Below are 22,941 nucleotides of genomic sequence, written 5' to 3'. Positions count from 1 at the left end.
ACGCGCGTCGTTCGCTCCCGGAAATGCGGTACAAGCCGCCGGATACGCTTGCGCGCCGCTCACTCCCGGTAACACGTCATAAGCCGACGGACCCGCGCGCCCATTACCCGCCCCGGGAAACGCAGAACGCACCCCCGAACTTCGTATTTCCTCGGTCGCTCTATTAATAGAAGGACTTAGCTGTACAGAGCTTCGGAGACGTTGTAGCTCCTCATCGCGGCGCCGCAGCTCCTCCGTATGCTGCGCCTCCCTCTGTGCCCGCTCTTCTCGCAGCAGCCGCACTTCATCAATTACGCCCTGCAGAGTCGCCGCTAACGACGTCACTTCCGGGGCGTCCGGCTGCGGTGTCCTCGCTCGTGCCCGCTTCCTCAAGGAAGGCGCCGATGTGGCCATTCCGTCTGTCCGAATCACTGTCACTCTCCCGTTCCGCGGTCGCTCGTCTGATCCCGGACGAGCCCCCAAAATGTTACGCGCGCACTCGCGAACGCGTACGCGTGCTTCCGGGATCGCAGAAATAACCACTCTCGTTATTACAAAAGAACTCGGCTTTTATTAAAGCTCAGAACGGAATACAATAAAGAGATCTGGGAAAACCGGTCCGAACGAAACGAGTCACCAGATCGATCTGACAGGCGGAAATTAAATCAATAATTCTATGCGTCCCCGTTGTCAAGGGACGCGCTTCGGCTTGAAACTTCTGCGGAGCGAAGCCAATTTCAGCCCAGAAGTACGAATGGCACGGGCGCAACAATATGAAACAGACTATTAAATTGCTTGATTGCCTCCTTCGAATTGGTAGTTTTAACCGGGAACAGCCAAGTGAATCGCGTGTACGCGTCAACGACCAATAGGACGTGCTTAAAGCCGCCAATCGATTCCACCAAAGGACCATAATGGTCGGTATGCAATATTTGAAAAGGGGCTGAAGGAGGATCCGTAATCTGCATCTCACCTTCGCGTGAATTTACCGACACGTTCGACATTAAACATACTAAGCAGTTTTCTATATAATCATGAACCTTTTTACGCATGGACGGGAACCAATAATTCGCCATAATACCTTGGACGGTTTTTTCCATTCCACAGTGTGCCATGTTATCGTGATATACCCGTATAACATTGCAGACCATGGAATCTGGGACTACGAATCGGGGTTTGTCTTCACCCTTCCTATAAATTAGCCCTTCGATGAGCTCAAACTTATCGTTTTCTGTAAACTCTAATTCTTCCGCGATACTCTTTAACTTAGCGTCCGTCAATTGCTTGTATTCAAGCTCCCTTTCTATGGGCATTGAATCGACGTACGCCACGGCACGGCTAAGGGCATCCACATGCGCCATCTTTCCTCCTGCGCGATGGACGATCTTAAAATTATAATCTTGAATACGTAAAGTCCAACGAGCGATTCTTGGGTTTAGATGGGCCTTGTTTACGGCGTAAACTAATGCTTGACAATCTGTTACGATCGTGAATTGCAGTCCATAAAGATAAATATGAAATCTTTCGATTGATTTCACTATAGCTAGCATCTCGAGTTCAAAACTAATATAGTTGGCTTCGGCCTTGTTTGTTGCTTGACTATAGTAAGCCACGGGAGCGAAAACACCATCGCTTTGTTTTTGCAGTAGAATACCTGCGATTGCTACATGACTCGCGTCGGTATGAAGCTGCGTCTCCGCATTCGAATCGTAAAGTCTTAAAACCGGGTAGGAGACTAAATCTTTTTTCAAAGATTCAAAAGCCTGCCTACAGTCTTCACCAAAAATGAATTTACTCGATTTGCGCAACAAATTGGTTAAAGACTTCGCCTTACTCGCATAGTTCTGAATGAATCTTCTAAAATAATTCGTCAAACCCAAAAATCGTTGAACGTCCAACACTTTCCTTGGAACGGGAAACTTGTGAATCACGTCCGTATGCCTTTCGCTAATTGTTATTCCGTTAGCCGACACAATATATCCTAAGAACTCAACCTTTAATTTCAAAAACTGACATTTATCAATGTTGATTTCGAAATGGTAACGTTTGAGCTCCGTGAGCACTCGTTTAATAATTTCTAAGTTTTCGTCGACAGTGTCGGTAGCTATAAGGATATCATCCATGTACAGTATAATTTTCCGTAACCGAATCAACGTTGCCAAGTCGGGGAGATTTTTTAATTGTTCGTAAAACTCAGCCCCCGATTCGCTAAAACCGAAAGGCAAACGTACGTATTCATACTGACCGTCATATGTCGCAAATGAAAAATACTTCGTGTCTTCCGGATGGATTTCCACTTGGTGGTAACCATCCTTCAGATCTATCGTCGTGTACACAGATTTTTTTCCGATATCTACCAAACAATTCTCGATTACGGGAAACGGGTATTTTCGCTTGTGTACTCGAGCGTTTAACGGCCGGAAATCTACGCATAAACGCCATTTACCATTTTTTTTTCTCACTAGCACGGTTCTCGCGCAGTAGGGAGAAGAACTGGGTTTGATTATGCCCCTTCGCAGAAGGTCGTCGGTTATTTCGCTCGTTATCTCTCTCTCCTTCCACGACATGCGTCTGGGCGAGTAAGCGTATACCGACTCATCCTTGAGCGCAACCCTGACTAAATGCTTTTTCCCAGAAGGGGTTACCTCTGCCGACTCTACTTCCTTGAATACCGAAATTAACCGTTGTTTAACCCCGTCATCGAAATCCGTCTCGATAGAAGATATTTTTTCCTCTAACATTTCGGATGGTTCAGGGATTTCATCCGCAAATGCTATTTCGTTAAATAACCGCAACTTATTTTCTGGATCATCGGAAGATGGATTATACACTATTTTTATTCCGTGCTTCTTTACAAAATCCATGCCGATTATTAAATCCATAGATAAACAATCGTTAAGCAGAACATTCAATTCTATCGGAGCGGAGAATTCCGGCAACGGAGACAAAACCAACTCGGAGGAAACGGTATCGCTTATTTGTATTGGCGTGTTATTTAACGCTTTGTACGAATGACAAGAATTTTCCGCGCTATCGGACGATTCAAAATACTTTTTATAAACGGACGGTCGGATGAAAGAAATCGGGCTACCCGTATCCACGAGAGCTATCAAGTCGGATTTTACATTGTTCAATGCAATAACCTTGATCCGGAAATCGTCGAGCTCGAGCCGCCGGTCCTGATCCGCTACGCAGGCCACCGTCGTTGATTCCGTGGACTGTATCGTTGCTGTGGACGGCGCCGTTGTGTCGGCAATGTCGACTGCTGAAACCGTAGTAGGGGCGGTCGGTGCGGCCGTCTGCGACTGTTCCTTGCGTTTTAGTTTGAAGCACTCTTCTCGTACGTGCCCCTTAGGTTTGCAGTAGGCGCAAAACTTGTCTTTATTTGCCGGCACTACACTAGGGCTCACTGACACTTTACTTTCTTTTTTCACCGCGAAGTCCTTCCCTTTCTGCGGCTTACACGTCACATTCCTCTTCGGCATGCACGACGACGTGATGCGATGCATTTGGTCCAGGAATTGATCGATATCCGTCGAATCCAACGCTGTCGCCATCCCTCTCATTGCCATGTTCGCAATGCCGTCTATTATTAACTGGATCTTGTCGGCCTCCGGTATCGCCACACTCTGCATCAGGTCGATTTTATCCATCGCATAATCCATGAAGGGTTCCTTCGGAAAATTCCATTGTCGCTCTTCAATTTTTCTCATCTGTACGTACATCAGTGTTCTTCGTTTGAACCTACGGGTGATGGCTTCCTTGAAAATCGTGTAAGATTGATTGCTGGTCCCCGTGTTGTGTTCAAACCACCGTTGCGCGTTGCCGCCTAATTTGCTTGTGGCAGCCAAGAGCGCAATCTCATGCGTGACGCCGTGAATCCGCGCCACATTTTCTACTTTGTTGAGCCATAGAGTGACGTCCTCGTCCTCCGTGCCGCTAAACCTTGGTAACTGAGACGCTAACAGTGTAACCGCCTGTGCCGGTGCTACTGACGACATGATCGAGCGATTCGTGCGGACCGATGTTGGCGTTGATTCTTGAGCGGGGCTTCTCGGAGTCGCATTTATCACGGACATCATTTGTTCCATCATTTCTCGGTTGTGCCTCGACTGTTCCTCTCGATCCAGCCTCATCTGCTGAAACATCAAGGAGCAGAACTGCGAAAAATCGGAAGGTCCCGCCGGGACGTCTCCTACTGTGGCGGGAGCGGGTTCTTTTTGACTCGGTCGATTCTCGAAATCGCGGAGCGGGCCATTCTTTTCCAGGTGTGATATTATCACCTGGAGGCAGAGCCGCCGATCCTCCATCGGCATTAAGCCGTACGTCCGGGCTTCGTCTTGGAGCTCCTCTAACGAGAGTCCTTCTAATCGGGATCGGATGTTCACCGTATCCATCGTTCGGTTTCTTACGTGTGCTCGTAGCACACCGAGATCACGTGACGAGAGCGTAACGAGGTCGTGATGCGAGCGCGACTACGTATCGGAGGTCACGCACGCACGAAACACTTATCTCTGCGACGGTGAAATGGGACCGAGAGTATTGTTCGCACAGACCTCTCGGTACAAAGTATGAAGGTATCGTCAGGATACTTCGAGGGCAGAAGACACAGGGATGCCGCGGCGAACGCCAAGTCTCGTACTGTCTATTGCAGCGTGAGCGCGAATGACTACACTCACGGTTATACAAATCCCACTTCTGAACTGTAATATATGACCGAAAGTTAATTGTCGTTTCACCGGTTTCACGAAGGATTATGCAGGACGGTTTCGCTCGTTACGTAGAGAGACGGGAATGGTGATGAGGGAAGAGACTACAGGGATAATGTTTACTTAAACTGTATTTCACTTTACACCAATCAAGACTCGAGGTATCGTGACGCGATTACATGAGCCTTTCGCTACGCGACTGGTCTCCTCGGAGATCCGCCTCGAACTCTCTCGAACCTCTCTCAACGCTTCTTGTACTGAACTCGTTGAAACACGTTCGGACTTGCACGACCGTTATTCGCGCCGCGCAAACATCTTGCGTCATAGCCCACCCGACCAATCACACACACTCTACAATCGCTCGTCGGCGACGGTGCCGCCATCGCCCCTAGTCAACTATTGTGACGCTCGCATGCGCCACCTGGAGCCACCTATCGGGGTAGGCGCCATTCGATTTCTTACAATTGCATGTATACATATAGGCCAAAGTTACAATCGGCCATATAACTTGGCTTTTTTATAAATGTACTTTAATATGCGGAAAATTATATACTTATTTGCAAACGGATATTGTTAATATTTAATATTTTATATTATCATAATCAAAGTATATACAATAATTTTACAATAAAATTTGCTTTTCAGAATATGTCTATCAGAAATTCGGGAAATCGGCGGATCATACCAGATTATTTCGTATCGCTGTACGAAATAAGTGCAATAATGCTAAAAAACAAACATGTGTTTCATCATCAAAATGAATGAGACTATTAGTATTAAAATGACATTTTTAAGTCTTTTTTACTTACATGCATAATAATAATATTAAATATTAAAACATTTATTTGATTATATCTATATATATATATATATATATATATAATAAAGATATTTTATTACGTGTAATTTATACAAGTATGTTTTAATTTACACGGATCACAAAGTAGTTTTAATTGTTGAATTCATGCGAACAATTTTTGTATATGCGAAAATAAGTTGCGCGACCTTTGATTTATATATTTTTTTAAATCTAAAAATACCAATCAGTATTTGCGTAACATAACATTCGCATATGAAAATTATTCGCATGAATTCAAGAATTGAAGCCGTGTGATCCGTAATCCCTGTAATATTTCCTCTGTAATATTTTTATGTAATTCATAGACCGTAGTACGAAAAAACTACACAGATTTATTATAATATTTACGTATAGTTATTGTAATATTTGTGTGTGATTATTGTAATATTTTTCTGTAATTATTGTAGTGTTTGGATTACACAGATTACAATCCCCCGCCCGTCGGTCTTTTTCGTAAGGGTGTACATCCAGCATCGTGTTTCTCCAAAAATTTCTCCTTTCGTTATGACGTCAGTCATTTTTTTTTGTTTTAGATTGAAAACTCGCAATAATGTCGTGCCGATTGACTGCTTTTTCACCTGCCTGTAGATTCTCTTGGATTTCTGGCCATAGAGGATTGCACGTGAAGGTCACAAAGAGATCAGGGCGTCCATACTTTTTGACATACGCCATTGCATCCTGCGTATACTCGTGTATATGTCTAGGGCTGCCAATGTAGGTTGCAGGTAGAATTATCAATCTTCCTAAGTCATTTGGATTGGCATCATTTGCTACGGCATCTCTAAGATGAACATAGTCATCCACGCGAAGTTTCTTTTGGTTCATCCTGATGTAGAGCAATCGTTCACTCTCAATCTTGGCATACATGTCCACAACGAACTGATGGAACAGCTGACGACATTTTAACACATGATTTTTATCTCCTACTCGGCTCATGATTCTGTAGGCGTAGAAGTGGGGCAGAGACCTTCTTTCTTGGATGCCTGTCTTTGGATCAATCTGAGGAATCCCAAAGTAATATCCGTCATTGCCTTGCCAGAAGATAATCGGGTATTGGAGGGCATCGTAGGATCTATGAGTTTCTGATACTCTCTGGAGTTTGTTGTTTCTCTTCTGTAGGACAATATCGCGGCGGTCAAACTCGTTACCCACAATGACAATTGCAACTTCATCAATTGTGGGTGCATTGAATCTCCTTTGATGCTCTCCTCCTGGAGTTTTGTCAGCTTTAATCACAATTTGGTAATTATCTGTTAACATTCGTTCTAATGCTGTCTTGAATAGTTTCACGTAGGAATTATGATAGTGTAAGAATTTTTGCAAATGCATAACTATATTTTGTCGAGTTTCTGGAATGTTGGAACATCTCTGTTGTGCCTGTGCGGTTTCATCACCCATGAAGAAAATCTGTAGAAACTTTGACTCTTCATTGGATGGTGGCAGCAATGATCCTGCCTTGTGGTAAACTTGGCCTTGCACTTTGAATGTCGGCATAAATCCTGGTGTTCTTATTTCCCGTGTTGTGCCACAAGAAGTCATTTGGAAGCATGAGTTGTACTTTTTTATATTAGCCAGAAAGTGTTTTGAATCTGGAGTGGTTCCCCTCATTAATTCTCCTACATCCTCTGGCGGCGGAGTAATTAATGGCAGTTTGACCTTCCCGTTAGAGCAACACATTCCTGGCGTCTCCTCTTTCCATTTGTATGCTTCACAATGTACACAAACGGCCTCCATTTTACCAATCACTACTTTCGGATGTTTGTGGTAATTTTCCTTTGAATTATAGGCAAATGCTGCGCGTTTTAAATCTTGCCATGCAAAACCTCTGGTTGTGTATACCCTTAATCTAAGACCAGTAAGTCTTTCTTGAGTTTGCTCGTGCGTCTCATTTGTCCTGTAGGTAGCGGTCCTTGTTCTTAGACAGGCAAGTCTTTCTTCAGTTTGCTCAAACGTCTCTTTGGCCCTTAAATTTGAGAACCTTTTTCTGACTCCGGCTATTCTGGCCTTCGTTTGTAAAGATGTCTCATTTTCCCTCTCGATCCTTTTTCGTTTCGCATCAGTAGAAATTTTCCCAATTAAACTTTTTTTTTGGGAGGCATCTTACTATAATATCTAAATTATAAACCTAACTGGAAAATAAGAAATGTAATATCTGCAATGCTCAATACTTTCTAGAAAACAATTTTCAATCTGTCAAACATATTTTCATTCAAGATATATAATTTTAATGCTATATCTATTATTATCTGGGGGAGGCTTTTGCTGAATTGCATAGAGGAGAGAGGATGGGAAATATTCAATGGAAACATGAAAAGAGACGAGGAGGGGGAATACACGTTTACAGGAGGAAGAGGATCTACGGTAATTGACTACATAATCGGGGAGGGAGAAATAAAAGAGAGAGTTGTGAGCATGACGGTGGAGGATAGAGTGGATTCGGATCACCATCCTTTGGAAGTAGTGCTAAGAAGAGGGAACGAAGAGAGAGATAGAGAGAGAGGTTGGAAGAAAAGAATCAGGGGAGTTTGGAATGAGGAAAGAGTAAAGGCTTTCATAGAGAAAACAGGGGAAGCAGACAATACTGGGGAAGAGTTAAACAAGGAATGGGAGGAAATGAAAACAAGAATAGTAGAGGCTTTAAAAGGTGTAGAGGATGAATTGAAGGGAAGTAAAAAGGAGAGGGTTAGGTGGTGGGATGAGGAATGCAGAGAATTAAAGAAAGAGACAAGAAGAGAACTGAGGGAATGGAGGAGGATAAGAGGCGATGACAGTGCATACAAGAAAAGAAAGAAGGAATTTAAGGAACTTTGTAAGAGGAAGAAGGAAGAAGAGAACATGAGGTGGGAAAGAAAAGCGGAGGAAGCAAAGCGGGAATCGGAGGTGTGGGAGATAGTAAACAGAGAGAGGAGAAAAAGGAAGGAAATTGAGGAAGGGATAGAGGAGGAAGAGTGGAAAGAACACTTTATGAGGTTGTTAAAAGGAGTGGAGGAGAGGGTGATGATGGGGAAGGAAGAGGGGAGGGAAGAAAAAGAAGGGGATGAAGAGGGGGAAATAAACTTAGAAGAAATGAGGAAGTTAAAGGATGGGAAGGCAATGGGGTTGGATGGGATACCAAGTGAGGTATGGAAGCGCGGGGGTAAGGAGTTAGAGAACTGGGCTTGGAGGTTCATAAACAGGATTTTGGGTGGGATAAACAGGTGGGTTTGGGTGTATCACAGCAGAGATCAGGACTCCATGGTTCGTCACTTCCACGGTATTTACCGACTCCAAACCCTCTCTGCTGTGTGTGTGTGTGTGTGTGTGTGTGTGTGTATGTATGATCTTAATCAGCAACATCTGCATCGGTAATTGGATTATCGAAAATATTATCTTCAATCATTTCATTTTGAAATTCCTTCATTAGTTGAAAAAAAGCGTGGATACGTTCAGTATGTGGATGCGATCGCTTAAAAAGGTATTCTGCAAGATACGATATTAAGTATACTTCTTTTGCGCCGTATTTGCTAGTATTGCTACGTACTTCTCGCCACGTACGTTCAATACCTTGTGTATGTGCGCCCGTATCTGGATCGACAAAATTAATGGAGTGATTTACAGAAAGATGCTTATAACCTTCTGTGGCTAAACAATTGTAAGATTTCCATTGATCGGACATAATTGTTGTTCCTGGCAGTATCCAATCTTGTATGCACTTTAAAAGCGTATCAGCTGTACGGTTTCCAACAGGCACAATAAAAAATTTTTTCGTGCCTCTTTCGTAACCTCCAAAAATCCATTTTCCAGTAACTAGACGTCCTCGATTATACTTTCTTTTACCGAACTTAGCTTCATCTATTTCAACTATTACACCTGGTCCACCAAGCTTCTGGGAATTCTTTTCAGACTAATAGACGCATAATTCTCGACAGAAACTACTCCAATCAACCAAAGTATGTGCCGAAAGTCCTAAATCATGTAATACATAATTGAATCTTGGAACAGGTATCCATAAAAAATGTGCAATAAATTTACATACGATTGTTATTGGCAGACGTACATTTTTAAACCATGTGTTTGTTTTTACCGATTGAAAATAATCACATTGCACTGCCATCCTTTTCTTTTTCTGTTTAACGATAAAAGATCTTTTTCTACAGCGAAAATATAGTGTATCAATATTTAATTGAACATCAGATCCACATTTGGGACATTTTATTTTTTCTTTAAATATTTCATGTTCGATCAAAAATTGAATGCACCATTTCTCATCAAAAGCAGCGTGAAGAAACTCGCTATGTGTAAAAGAAATTTTAGAAACTGACATGTTTTCGACTATAAATTGTGCAGACGCAATAACCGGTTGCCAAAGAGCACTATATAATAAACAACGAAAATAGCAGAGCGCCTTATAGCCACTCAAAAACTCAATTTTTTCGCGAGAAGGCTCGGACGAGCTGTAGCGACTACGAACGGCATCAAAAGGCGCACTCGACAGAGTATCAGGAGCGCACCAAGTATCTGTTGTCTTTGTACGGCCACTCGCAGCGTTATCCACCGCCCGCAACAGCGTGCGTCGAGGCGGAGAATCGGGAAGACAATGATAGCGTGCCGAACGTCGCGTGGATCGTCGTTGAAATCAACGAGAACGCAAATGCCTCGTACAACAGTATCAACGGCACGATCGTTCAGAGGCCCGGGGGTCAGGTATCTGGCAGGAGCAGGGCATCTGCGGCCATATGCGCATGCTCAGTGGTCGCACGCGCTTGCTCAGTGGCCGCACGCGCATGCAAAAGTGCGCCAATTTTAAATATGATGACTATTGACTGGTGAATCGTGCGGAATAACCAAGCGTCTTGATTCAAGCAGTTAGGTATCACGCTGGGAGTTTGTTTAGTTTTATTATGCGGGGGAAGGAGCTCCGCCTGCGGCGGGGTCCCACGGGCACGAAAATCATCCCTCCGAAAACGCGCGAGAGACTCGACGATGAATCATATTTTATGGAAGAAGAAGAAGAGAGATTCGATGAAGATTACAAATCCAAACGCGAAAGACGAAGCTTCAATAGAAACGACTAAAGGAGTCGCGAAAAAGAAAAACGACACGGTCGAAAAGGACGAAACCTTGATTTGGATGAATACAAATTATGTAGAAAAGACTACATATTCAACCGCTAAAAAACCGTCCGCCCAAAACAAGCGTGCGAAGAAGAAAATCCCGGATTACTTTTTTCCCGAGAAAAAGTCTCCCTCGAAATCTATAAAATTTACATCGTCGAAAGAGAAAAATGATTGCGCCAAAGAGGAATTTATCGAGGGAAAAACGAGTAAAAACGAGAGGAACGTGCGAGGAAAAAGGCACAATAGGAGCAAAGAAACGGACCAAGGTGCCAAGAAACGCAAGAGAAACGTTACGCGGAACGATTCCAGTGATTCACAGATACAAAGTAACGTCGTGGCCAACATGCCACATTCGGAGAATCAGACCAAGGACGACGCATCACGAGGAAGGCGGAGCCTGCCGTCGGAAATTTCCCCCGATAGAGACATCGCTCCGGGAACATTTAACTTTACGAAGGAGGTATACGACAACGATGATGATCCGTCAGAGACACCGAGGAAGAGTTTTCAGTCTACCAAAGTGGACGCAACGTCAAAAACGTTGTTCCGATACCGAGATTCGCGAGATGAAAATCACGAGCGTACAACCGAAGATGCGTCACCACCGCCAAAAGAGGTAAAATTAATTAGAATTTTTCCCGGGCCAGCCGGATTGATACCGGACGCGAACGACACTGACTGTAAAATATCTGCCGCATCTTTACAGATTAGCGTTGAAAATTTCGAAAGAAATACATTGGAGGTAGCCTTCTTTGCCGAGAAGGGTTGGAAACTCTTGTCGAACGACCTGCCGAGGAATTTCCTGCGCGATTACAGGATTTCCACCGTCAAGGACAAGGCGAATTCCAGCTTTCGCTCGAGCACAAGAGTAAAGTTTATGGCCGGTGTACTGGATCGTATAGATGCCAGTCACGAGGATCCGATCGTCGTGAGAAAAGACGAGACGGGTAGCATCGAAAGCACCTTTCATCGCGAGGTCGCGTCAACTTGGCCCGGTATGTTGCGGCCAAACATGGCGATTATTTTGCGAGATGTAGGCCTAGTAAAAACTACATCGTACGTAGTAACGAATCGTCATCACGTTTTAGTATCCCCGGCAAACCTGTTGGCCGTGTATTCGGATAAAGGTAGGATCGTGAGTACGCCTATTATGGAAAGCTTTTTCTCGAAAACGACGTTAAACGTCCAATTCAACTTGACCAACGATCCCATTCCAGTTTCCAAAGCTGACTCTACGTCTCAAATGCGACAGACGCACCCCGAAAGACGCTACGCATCTCAGCAAGTTGACTGTGCCACCACCTCCGCGTCGTCCAGTCTCAGATCCATGGCTCGCAAATCAGACTGCTCGGACAACGATCCCCCGCCGCCCACGAGGAATAAGAAAAACTACAAACCCACCTGCGAAACGCTCGAACATGGACGTTGCTATTATTCGACGAACACAGACGACCTGGATTGTAACGACATTTTTTTCACAACCGATTTCAACGAGTCTACGACCGTGGGAGAGCAAAGTCGTCTCGATCGTCAACCGTGCACGAGTGCGACCACTTTGCGAGGTAATGAAATTCCGCGGCACGACTCGCAAATGAGAAACGTTGAAAATGAATCGACGATAAATTTTCAGGGGCCATCAGCGCAAGAGGAACACTCGCCGCCAACAATTACCAGTACGACTCGGACGACGAGATGTTGTCGGCGATGGACTTGGATAGCGTCTTTGTGAAATCGAAGAAACCCCCAGCTGTTTAAAAGCGCCGAGAAGAGTCACCGCCCGCGTAAGATCGCCAAGATACGCCAACGCGTAATGCGTCGCTCGTGCGCGCGTCCCAGACAGAGAACATTTTGATTTACTGACGGCAATGCGGAACACCGTAATCTAGCAAATTTTCCAAAAACAGTTGGTTCGGAAATAGATTGCGCAATATAGACATCGCGAGTATCGCTCGCGGATCGAGTGAGACTGCAATCGACCACGATTACGATAGATTATATATTACGATATATATTTGTACATGTGCGTAGACGCGCGTGAAAAACGTTTGGCGATCGTACTTGATATTTTTCGTTAAAAAAAAATGTTTTTAATATTTCTATTAAATAACGCAACCCCCCGTGTCGCGATAAAACATTTCACGATATAAAAATCGCGCGACAAATTCACGCGCGTATACAATTCAGTTTATGGATAGCCCGGACTCCGTCCAACGCGATTTTTAGAACCGCGATGCACCAGATTGCACGGAGACGAAGGAATATTCAACAGCTGTGCGTTTAAATTTTACATCGTATCGCAACGTTGTACGTGATGTGTAAAACATTGTAACGCAAACGAGACGTACACGTATGCGCACGGAGACGCAAGCCCCGCCGAAAGTGCAATGACGAAGCGTCAAAGGGTATAGCCGCACGGCATGGCGTTGCGGCCGTAAATATTGCGCGACGACGCACGATAGGTTGACACGTCCAAGGTACATAGACGCCCATTCTACCGCAACCAACCCGGTGGCTATGCCCGACGCGCAACTGCCGAAGGCAGGACCGCGATAAATTTGTCGTCACCTACGTTCAAAAATCCTAGTTGTTTTTTTTTCGTTTGCACCCGCGTCAATCAAAAGACAACGTGAAATTTCTCTCGTGTCAATTCGCATCTGGATAATTTAATCAGCCTACCACACCAACGCGCGAACGTGCAAAGGTGATATAAGCGCGCGCGCACGATTTAATCTCTCGTATCTTTCGCTGTTTTTTTTTAACGGACATTAATTTGACTCGTAACGCTATCGATGGGATTGTCAGACACTAAAAGATTACATCGAATTTGAATCGATACATTGACCCATCGACACACACACACACACGTCAACGGTGCGTGGCGACTGTAATCTACGACATTGCCTTTTCAATTTTTTATTTTTTATTTTTTTTTCGTTTTCAAACTCGCGATATACCGTAATCTCCTTGCAATTTTGAATCGAGCTTTGCGCGGATTACGTCCACGGACGAAAATCACGCCGAACAACCCCTTTTTTTTCGCAACTACCGATGGCGCAAACTCGTCATCGAAATTGTTACACGTATGTATCGCAACTATCGCAAACGCTGTGGAAGCACCGACATTACGCGTGGCGTTTATAGCCGTAGCATCGTTTATCGGTTAATCGAAGAGAGAGACTCGGGCATTTGTTAAACGACACATTGAAACCTCGAGCCTAAATTTAGCCAACCGCCACGCCGCGCGCGCTTGCCACGCACCGAAAAAAATTGCGAGCGAGGAGATTACGCGCACAATTGTCGACGATAAATTTAGTTGTACGAGAGATGACCGCACACGATACCAAGGACGACTTAGAAAATGACGATTAATCGTTTTCGTTTACGCAAATCGAACGAATATTCGCGCATTGGTCGGCATACATCAATCATTTCCAATTTTCACATTTTTGCGCCAAACGCGCGCACACATTAATTTCAAAGTCAATACTCTAGTCATCCTACGCCTCGTTTGATATTCAACGAGATACTCGATGCGCCACAATTTATCGTCGAATCTCGATAACAGTGGTTTTGTTACGAAGTAGCGATATAAATCTCGACTAAATTTCAACATTCCCGCGTCGAACGAAGCGAGCAAAAATGTAGGATATATAATTTAAGCAAAGCGTTTACGATATACCCCCGAGAAAAATTAGCGTAAAGTTCACCGTGGAAATTGTGCGAATAAAAAACTCGCGACGCTCAAGTTTCGCGGCGTCTATTTGCGGTCTGCCAATTTTCCCTGGGATAAACAATCTCGAAAATGATTCAGTTGCGCGAAGAACCGCGCAAAATTTGCCAGCGTAAATAAAATCTCAAACATACGGTAAAAACCGTCGAGCAAGACGCGACACACGGCGCAAATCTTTGAACAGGGGAGCGAGGGTGGCGAGCAAATGACGAAGCAAAAACTCAAATGGCGTTACGATCGAGCGCTAAGCGCATCAATAAGTATCGCTCGGTTACATTTGCTCGGCCACGTCGCCGTTTGCGCTCGCATTATTATATCGCATCGTACGTACGAAACTAGAGAGCTCGTTTCCCAACTGGTTTCAACCGCTATAATATTCTCCCTCACCCGGTTTTTTTCTCCGATTGCTACTTTTGACGGATCGACTTTACCGTTTATAACGAAACTAAAGATTTTCCGCTCTACGACTCGCGACGAAGCGTCGTCGTTCAATCAACCGATAAACAACGATAAATGCACACAATTGCCAGGGAAGCTTTAATAGTGGTACGGATGCTCGGTAAATGCGCGAAACTTTGTTACGAGCAGATCATACATGTATACATCTCGTCGAAAAAATATATCCCACGAACGGTCTCGCCAACGATATAGATTGATCCTTGTAACAAGCGGTATGTGCCTTTTATGCATTATACAATACTGTAAATCTTTTCATTTGCATTTATAACATTTTCCATAGACTTTCGATGGCGCGTGCTCAAGTCCCGCGAGCGCCTTGTCAAATTTACCGATACCTTTGACACGAGCAATTATTTATCCGAATTTGGTTTCGCGACGAAAGTTTACGACATCCGAAAGCTCGTATTATTATTCAGACACCAAAAGAATAGGATATTGGCTCGAGAAGCCGGAACTCTTATCGTAACAGGTTGACATAAATTCCATCTTGAATCGCCGCTCGTCTACATGTACGTACAAAGAAAAAGTACAGATTTGCGCGCTCTCCGCAAAAGGTGAATTCTACAACCGTCAAATTACAAACTCAATTATAAACACGACATTATTCCCCCTTTTTTTCCAATAAATAAGAATTACTACACTCGAAATGTACAAAATATAATTCGTAACGATATCTTATACGCGAGGAAACCGCGCGCCCAAACGACTCGTCGTCGCCTTTTACAAATACATATTGAGCTAGAAAAATATGAAATTTTATTTAGTCTAAAAATTTCATCACTAATTTCTTTATTATTATCAAGTACGCGAGCCAACCGCCCCAACTCTCGCGAAGACGCATACCGACGTTGGATCGATGGGCGAGAGAATCGATTGACCGATCGCCAAAAATCTAGAGCTCAAACACCTCGCAACGCCTCAAACGCCTCCAAATTGCACACAGAGGACACTAGGGAGATCAGTTGAAAAATTTCACCGGTCGCCGCTCGGTCAGCGCTGGATGGCGCGTACGCGAGCAATCACATTTGAGATAACGACAAAAGGTTTGTTCGCGTCGCATACTCCGATAAACACCAAGAACACTTGGATCACGGATAAAAGATGGCGATTGGTGCGGATGAATTTTTGGAGCGCGTTGGAGCGATTAGGAGCATGGTGGGGCATGCGACGCGAACAAACCTAAAATGTGATGGAACCATCAATATTCTCCCATAGCTCTCTCTAAATCATTCGTCGATCAATGAATATCGGCCTGTATGAAGAGCCGCGCACACGCGTAATGCCCGTATCACACTTATGCTGAGTCTACAATGCGAGTCGCAAAGTCGCGAATCGCAAGAATTGACCAATCACAGTCAAATTTGAGGAGAATAATCGACTGTGATTGGTCAATTCTTGCGATTCGCGACTTTGCGACTCGCATTGTAGACTCAGCATTAAAGTAAATCCAGACAAACTTGCATAGCGCATAAACATAAGCATAAAAGAATTGATTGGTCCATATGCATGTGCATAAAGAAATAGACCAATCCGTTTCTTTATGCAGATACTTATGCACCTATGCAAGTTTGTCTGGATAGATCTTTACGCTTGGCGAGTGCATTTACCCACAAGAGTCTACCTATTTCGACCAATCGTAACGGTAAAATCTCGAATCGCCACCCGCGCCAGCGGCTACTTTGCCGCGAATGGTCCAGAGATCTCGAACGCAAACGTAGACGCAATCGACAATCATAAGACTGCGATCACACGATACGGGAATCAGCAATGCGCGGAAACAGAGGATGCGTGATTCGAACGGCCAATCAACGCTTACGAAAAAATGCGGAAAAACCGGACGAAACCGACGGCGCGGAGCGGAAATCGTTGAAAGAAATAAACGTGGTATCGTATGAAACGGCAGACAGCGCTCCGTCTTTGCTCGCATTAAAACGATTATATTTCATTATGTTGTTCGAGTGTTTCGAAACACTGGCAATCACCACGTCCGACGAGTAGTTTAATCGTCGCAAATCTACGGTATACAGCGACCAAAGATTATTTAAATACAAATGGCGTCGTAACCCGCACGCGCGCACGCATAACCGTAGCCCTTGCTCAGGCCACGCTTTCCCGCCATTTTCGTTTAGGCATATCTGTGTGGTTGCGCCATTAGCCAAACGGAAGCCCCCCCCCCACCCGTAGCCGACAACCAATCGCACGTACCTGGCACGCGGCGTCGGCCATGGCTGCGCTGTCGGCACCCGCGCACGTCCACGCGAGCGCCCCGGCAATCGTGGTAGCCGCACTAGCCGCAGTCGACCACCACCATCCGCCGACGATCGACAATCGTCGTCACATTTACGCGAGCGTTACTCTAGTCAGTGAACCCGCACGCCGTTGTAATCGACTCCATTTGTCAAGTTACACCCACACAGTTCATTTGAAACGTTTCACCCGTTTACGGCCAAGCAAGATGACTGCTCATTGCGTGTAAATTGCATCAATTCGATGACCAAAGTAACGCTCGCGTAAATTACGTCCCGAACAAATCGCCATTGTCCATGTCGTCGTATCGGCCACCCCCCCCCCGCTGCCAGCATCGTACGTAAACAAATTTATTTGCTCTCTCTCTCTCTCTCTCTCTCTCTCTCTCTCTCTCTCTCTCTCTCTCTCTCTCTCTCTCTCTCTCTCTCTCTCTCTCTCTCTCTCTCTCTCTCTCTCTCTCTCTCTCTCTCTCTCTCTCTCTCTCTCTCTCTCTCTCTCTCTCTCTCTCTCTCTCTCACTCTCTCTCTCTCTCTCCTCTCTCCCTCTCTCTCTCTCTCTCCGATGGGCCTCCTTGGCCACGCGCGCCCACGTGCCGCAGCCCTACCCGCGCGCGATTGGAGGAAATTATTGCTACCACGAACCCGATGTAAAAATAAAAAAATCGTCAAACAATAATGCTGTCTCGACGAGGCTCTCAATGCGCGAAATGGCGTGCTTCGTAGACGGACAATCTTGGATTTATCTACATAAGAATTACACGATTAACATTTGATGTTCTTTACGTTGAGTAGATTGAAATCCTTGTATAATTTATAAATGTCATCTTTCTTTTCCGATATAAATGAATTTTAGATGTTCCGTGATGAAATACACGTCATTTCTTTATACGGTTTAAAAATGTCGATCGAATATTAACATTTCAAATATGTTTATATACCACAGGAAAACAATAACGTACCAGAGAGACTATTCGAATCCGGAATTGGATACAATTATAGTTGACGACATTGCGGAACTCGTGCGCGAGAAAGACAAAGCATGGAACAGGATAGAGTGCAAAAGGAAACCGACATTTTCAAGCAAAAAAACCTGTGGGAGATTAACAATCCTCGAAGCAAATAATTGGACACGCTTGCTGCGTCGTCAACCCTGGAGCAACTTGGAAATCCACGGAAGGATGAGGAGCGCGGAAAAGATTGAACGTTTCAAAAGCGCAGGTAAAAGGAATTTCGGTAATGTAACCCCGTGGCTTGCTTATTGAATGTTCGCGGCACACTGCTTTTCACAGGTACAACTACACAACGCGGTAGTGGTACGCACATATACACTTGTCGCTTGCTCTTGTAAAACGAAACCAATTTTTTAAATAACGATATTTATCAAGTGCAGTGAAGTAATAATAAATGTAAGCCATTGCACTTTGCCGTATACCGATACATCCGTTATATTCACATTTCGTTACGTACAAATAATAATACATAGAGACCCACACACAGATACGACAGTAATACAAAACATAAATTACATCTATTATATACATCTATCCTAAGCACTTTGCATACATAATAAACAAGAGGAAAGGAAGGAAAGCGAGAAAAATTGAAAAAAAGTTTGATTCCACTAATTATGCATCTAGTTATTACTATTAAATTTTTCCTTATGATTTTGTTTTATTATGTTTAGCACCGTAAAAGACCAAAATAGATAGAGATTTGAGTGAGAGGTCGAATAGAAGATTGAGAGGGAACTGAAGAAAGTACAGGAAAAAGATGACAGTTGCGCTTAAAGTGGATCGCGTTACCTTTGCGCATTATAATATCGTTCGTTACGTCACGAATATCTGTTGCGCTTATTAGGAAATAAATCTCGGGTAAATTTTTTCTTTTCTTTTTTCTCCCTTTTTTTTCTTTTACGTAACTACATATTTTGTTAGGTATTCTACGATGTGTGCGTGCGTGCGCGTGTACGTATTACATGTCTTATGCGCGCTCGCGCGCTGGAGTGTGTGTATAATATCGCTACCATCGTCTGTGTCACTGGCCAGGTAAATACATACGTGTCCTTTGAAAACATTTGTTTACGACAGTAAATAAAACCCACAATCTCTATTATATTATACTTGCCAAATTCTACTTTTGTACAAAACATACGCACCGATAACGCTAATGCATTATTGATGCTTTTCTAACATGAATTATACACTTTTTCTATTACACTCTTTCCCGTGACGTATAACGCAACTGTAGCAAAATTAAATAATATATTATCAAATAAATAAAATCAAATCGTGTATCTCTTAATGTTTTGACTATATCAATTGTACAAACGTAATAGCAACCGTATACAATCATACCGGATAATAATGTGCAAATCTATTATTTTTACTTGAAATATACGGGGAAGAAAAGACGGGAGGGAGATAAGCAAAAATATACAAATCTGTATAAATCCATTTTATATTCTCAAGGTCGATAAACTCCGTCAACAACAAGCTGAGGAACAAGTTTCGATGCTGAGAGGGGTCGAAAAGAAGAACTAAACTTCAAAAGAGGCAAGAGCTCGCGAAGGACTGTGTGCGGCAAGAGGAGCAGCAATATTAGAGCAGCAACGTAATAAAAACAGGAACCAATTAAATGAGCTGACGAAAAAGTTGCAAGATACTCAGTTAGAGATTTTTGTCAAGCAAAGGCAAAGATCGCTCATTTACAAGAACAACAGCGTCAGATGAGCGATGCCATTGCGCTTTATGACTCTGCACTCGCTGACGAGAGACATCAATCTTGTACCCGATACTGCTCTACAATTTATACTCGAGATCGAAAATATAGAGTGCGTATATATCGCGTATACTTAATTCGAGACGAATTTTCTCATCAGAATTATATCTAATAACATTTTTGTATATATATATATATATGTTTTGTAAAAAAAAAACTAGCACAGTAAACAACGGTGCCGCAAACACGTAGAACTACGTCTACTGCACAGTATGGGCACAGCAACAACTGTGCCGCAATCAACACGTAGCACTACGTCAACTGTCAATGATGATGATTGACGTGATCAAGGAAGGCCAAGACCCACACCGGGATGTAGCGCCGAGTTCATCATCAGTGACAGTTGACGTAGTTCTACGTGTTTGCGGCACAGTTGTTACTGTGCCTGTTTGATTTATATTTTTGTTTATTTTTTAAGCAACAACGTAGAACTATGTCAACTGTCACTGATGATGAACTCGGCGCTACATCCCGGTGTGGGCCTTGGCCTTCCTTGATCACGTCAATCATCATCATTGACAGTTGACGTAGTGCTACGTGTTGATTGCGGCACAGTTGTTGCTGTGCCCATACTGTGCAGTAGACGTAGTTCTACGTGTTTGCGGCACAGTTGTTTACTGTGCTAGTTTGATTTTTTCAAACATAAATTTATTTTAAAGAAATAAAACAATAAATGTTTTTCTATATTTACTTTTATGTCAGAAAACATAAGATACTCATATAATTCAAGTTAGAATGCCCACGCTACTTGAATAATAAAGCTTACAGAATGCTCGCATGTTAATCTTTGTCCAAACTCGCTGTACACTTTATGATGTTTTTTTTTTGAAAGAATTGTATGATCGTTTGTTCTTTTCTCGTTATAGCTGTCTCACAGTTAACATATCAATCAATATCTGAAAAACGATATTTTTCGAAACTTCAAATATTGTTATATTTTTCGTCTATATTAATTTTACTTACATTTCAAAAGGGAACTAAAGATATAAGAACTCATTGCGATATTCCAGTTCTCCCCAATTTGTTGCAAATTTCGCCAATCTATATAAAGTATTCGATGTTTAGAGAAATCAAACATGAATCGCAAGATGCTCGAAGAAGATCAATGGCAGAAAACGTAGTATACTCTCAGTAATTTTCGAAAAACGTGTATTATGTTCGAATAAGGAAAACTTATTTAATTCTCGCAGGATACTCGTTGTTCAAACTCACATGAGAATCTCAGATTCTTGATGTCAAAATTTTCTTTTCCTTTTTTGAGAATACGTATCATAACTTTTGTTCCGCCAAATCTTCGGACAATGGGGGGGGGGGGGTAAACTTTTGTGGACCCAACGTCTAAACAGACTCCCCAAGTCCCTGCCCCAGCATTCGCTCTATGTCCCACGGGAAAAACCACAGTTCAAAAAACCGTGGGCGAGGCAGTCTTCTTTCAAAACTTCCTTGAGAAGACGTCTTTGGCCGATGTTCTGCCGCAGTACTTCTCGCCTCCTCACGTACCGCCGACAAAATTCGAGGTAGCCTCTCACGTTATATCCGATTCAGATTTCACATTGCAATCGAGAAAATAAAAACGGTTAATTTCTTCAAAAATTCTTGTATTTCTTAATTTACATTTCTCTAAATTGTTCTTACGTTGATAATGTGAAACTCAAAACTAAAAATAGCATTTGTGTCATTAATAGTTTATTTATAATGTTGCCAATGAGTCACAATGACTTGTCGTGAAGCCATGCCTTTGAACCTCGAAAGTTTACCATAAAAATGCGTTTTTAAATCATTCTCTGGACATTTTTCAAACATAGTATTTTAAATTCATATTAATGCTGATTCCAAATTAATACTATTAGAACTTGAATGCGTATTATCATCGTTTTAAGTAATTATTGCTATTATTGGTTTGTGATAAGAGAAGTAAGAAATATATCTATAGCAACTTAAGTTATCTACATGTCTCGTGAACACCATGTCAATGCAAGATCCTCCCATTGTTGTAGATGATTTGTTTGATAATAAATGCAAACCAAATTTGTTGCGCATGGACTCTAAGAATTTTTCGTTTTCTCGCTTGGACACGTCCAAATTAAAATCACCAGCTAATATGATGGGTGTATCATTGTAATCTTTATTTTCTAATATTGAACCTAATTTACAAACATTGGAGCAATAAGCAAGTAAATTTCGTGAAATAAAATCTATTATGTTCTCCATTGAGGTATTTGGATTTATGTAAACAGACACCAATAAACATTTTTTATTGTTCAATTTTCGCCTCTATTGCGCATATGTCTCCGTATTTGTCTGCATCTGATAATCGTAATTCATTTTCGCCATCAACTTTTATTAGTCTATGAGGCCTTGCCATCGTTTGGGCTTCGTTTTTCTCGTATATTGCAACACCGCCTGCTCTCACATCTTTACGTTTGTACTGGGTTATCCATTTGAAACCTTCAATGTTTACTCGTTCATCTTTATTCAACCAGGTTTCATTCAAAACTAGCAACTCGATGTTCTGTAAAATAGTGTCTCTTTCTAAATCAGCACTGTGTGCTCTCAAACTCTGAACATTATAGCTCATTACTGAATTAATAGCATTACATAAAAATTGTTTAGCTTTTTCGCAAACAGTTGTGAGTTTATAGTTTCCCAAACGTTGCAATTCGTTCCTGAGCTCTATTATCTTTGGCGAGTTATTTCCTTTATAATGGTAAAATTTATAATCGTCTGTATTGTTCGTCAGATACAATCCGTTGATAGATGTAACTCGCGATAGAGCGACATACACGAGCTGTTGGTCCTGACTCTTGTGATAGTTGTAAACGATTTCATTAAATGTTCCTCCTTGTGATTTGTGGATAGTCATTGCGCATGCCGGTGACAACGGAAATTGTATTCGTTTACATTTAATTTTTGTTGTAATGGAGATGGTTGCATGTCTCTTTGCTATTGGAGTCCAATCATTAGACAACACTCCTGATTTGCTAACAACCAACGGTCTAGATTTTATTCTCAACTTCGCTCCAATGTCATTGTTTTCGAATTTAAGCCACACTCTGTTTAGTTTGGTCTCGTCTTCTTCGTCGTA

The 22,941-nt window shown here is 42.9% G+C and overlaps 1 protein-coding gene, 1 long non-coding RNA gene and 1 pseudogene across 2 annotated transcripts; all 3 read right to left on the bottom strand.

The window, feature by feature from the left end:
- Nucleotides 1–6,057: 6,057 nt before the first annotated feature.
- LOC139781495 (uncharacterized) lies at nt 6,058–7,281 on the bottom strand. The gene has a single exon (XM_071720345.1). It carries the CDS (start codon nt 7,279–7,281, stop codon nt 6,058–6,060), a length of 1,224 nt encoding a protein of 407 aa, XP_071576446.1.
- Nucleotides 7,282–8,869: 1,588 nt separating this feature from the next.
- Nucleotides 8,870–9,850, bottom strand: LOC139781493 (uncharacterized; annotated as a pseudogene).
- A 10,680-nt stretch (nt 9,851–20,530) lies between these two features.
- LOC139781499 (uncharacterized) lies at nt 20,531–20,960 on the bottom strand. Its single transcript, XR_011720555.1, has 2 exons — nt 20,820–20,960; nt 20,531–20,752 (listed from the first exon to the last, which is right to left on the bottom strand). It is a non-coding gene; the product is annotated as an uncharacterized lncRNA (long non-coding RNA).
- Nucleotides 20,961–22,941: the final 1,981 nt, after the last annotated feature.

The sequence above is a fragment of the Temnothorax nylanderi genome, unplaced genomic scaffold (assembly GCF_030848795.1).
Source record: "Temnothorax nylanderi isolate EJ_2023f unplaced genomic scaffold, tnyl_v1.0 TNYL_tig0341_pilon, whole genome shotgun sequence".
In the NCBI taxonomy this organism is placed as follows: domain Eukaryota; kingdom Metazoa; phylum Arthropoda; class Insecta; order Hymenoptera; family Formicidae; genus Temnothorax; species Temnothorax nylanderi.
This window is presented reverse-complemented; position numbering and strand designations above follow the sequence as displayed.

Excerpts from the sequence above, each read along its gene's own strand:
- LOC139781495 (XM_071720345.1), bottom strand. The coding sequence starts at position 7,281 with ATGGAGGCCGTTTGTGTACATTGTGAAGCATACAAATGGAAAGAGGAG.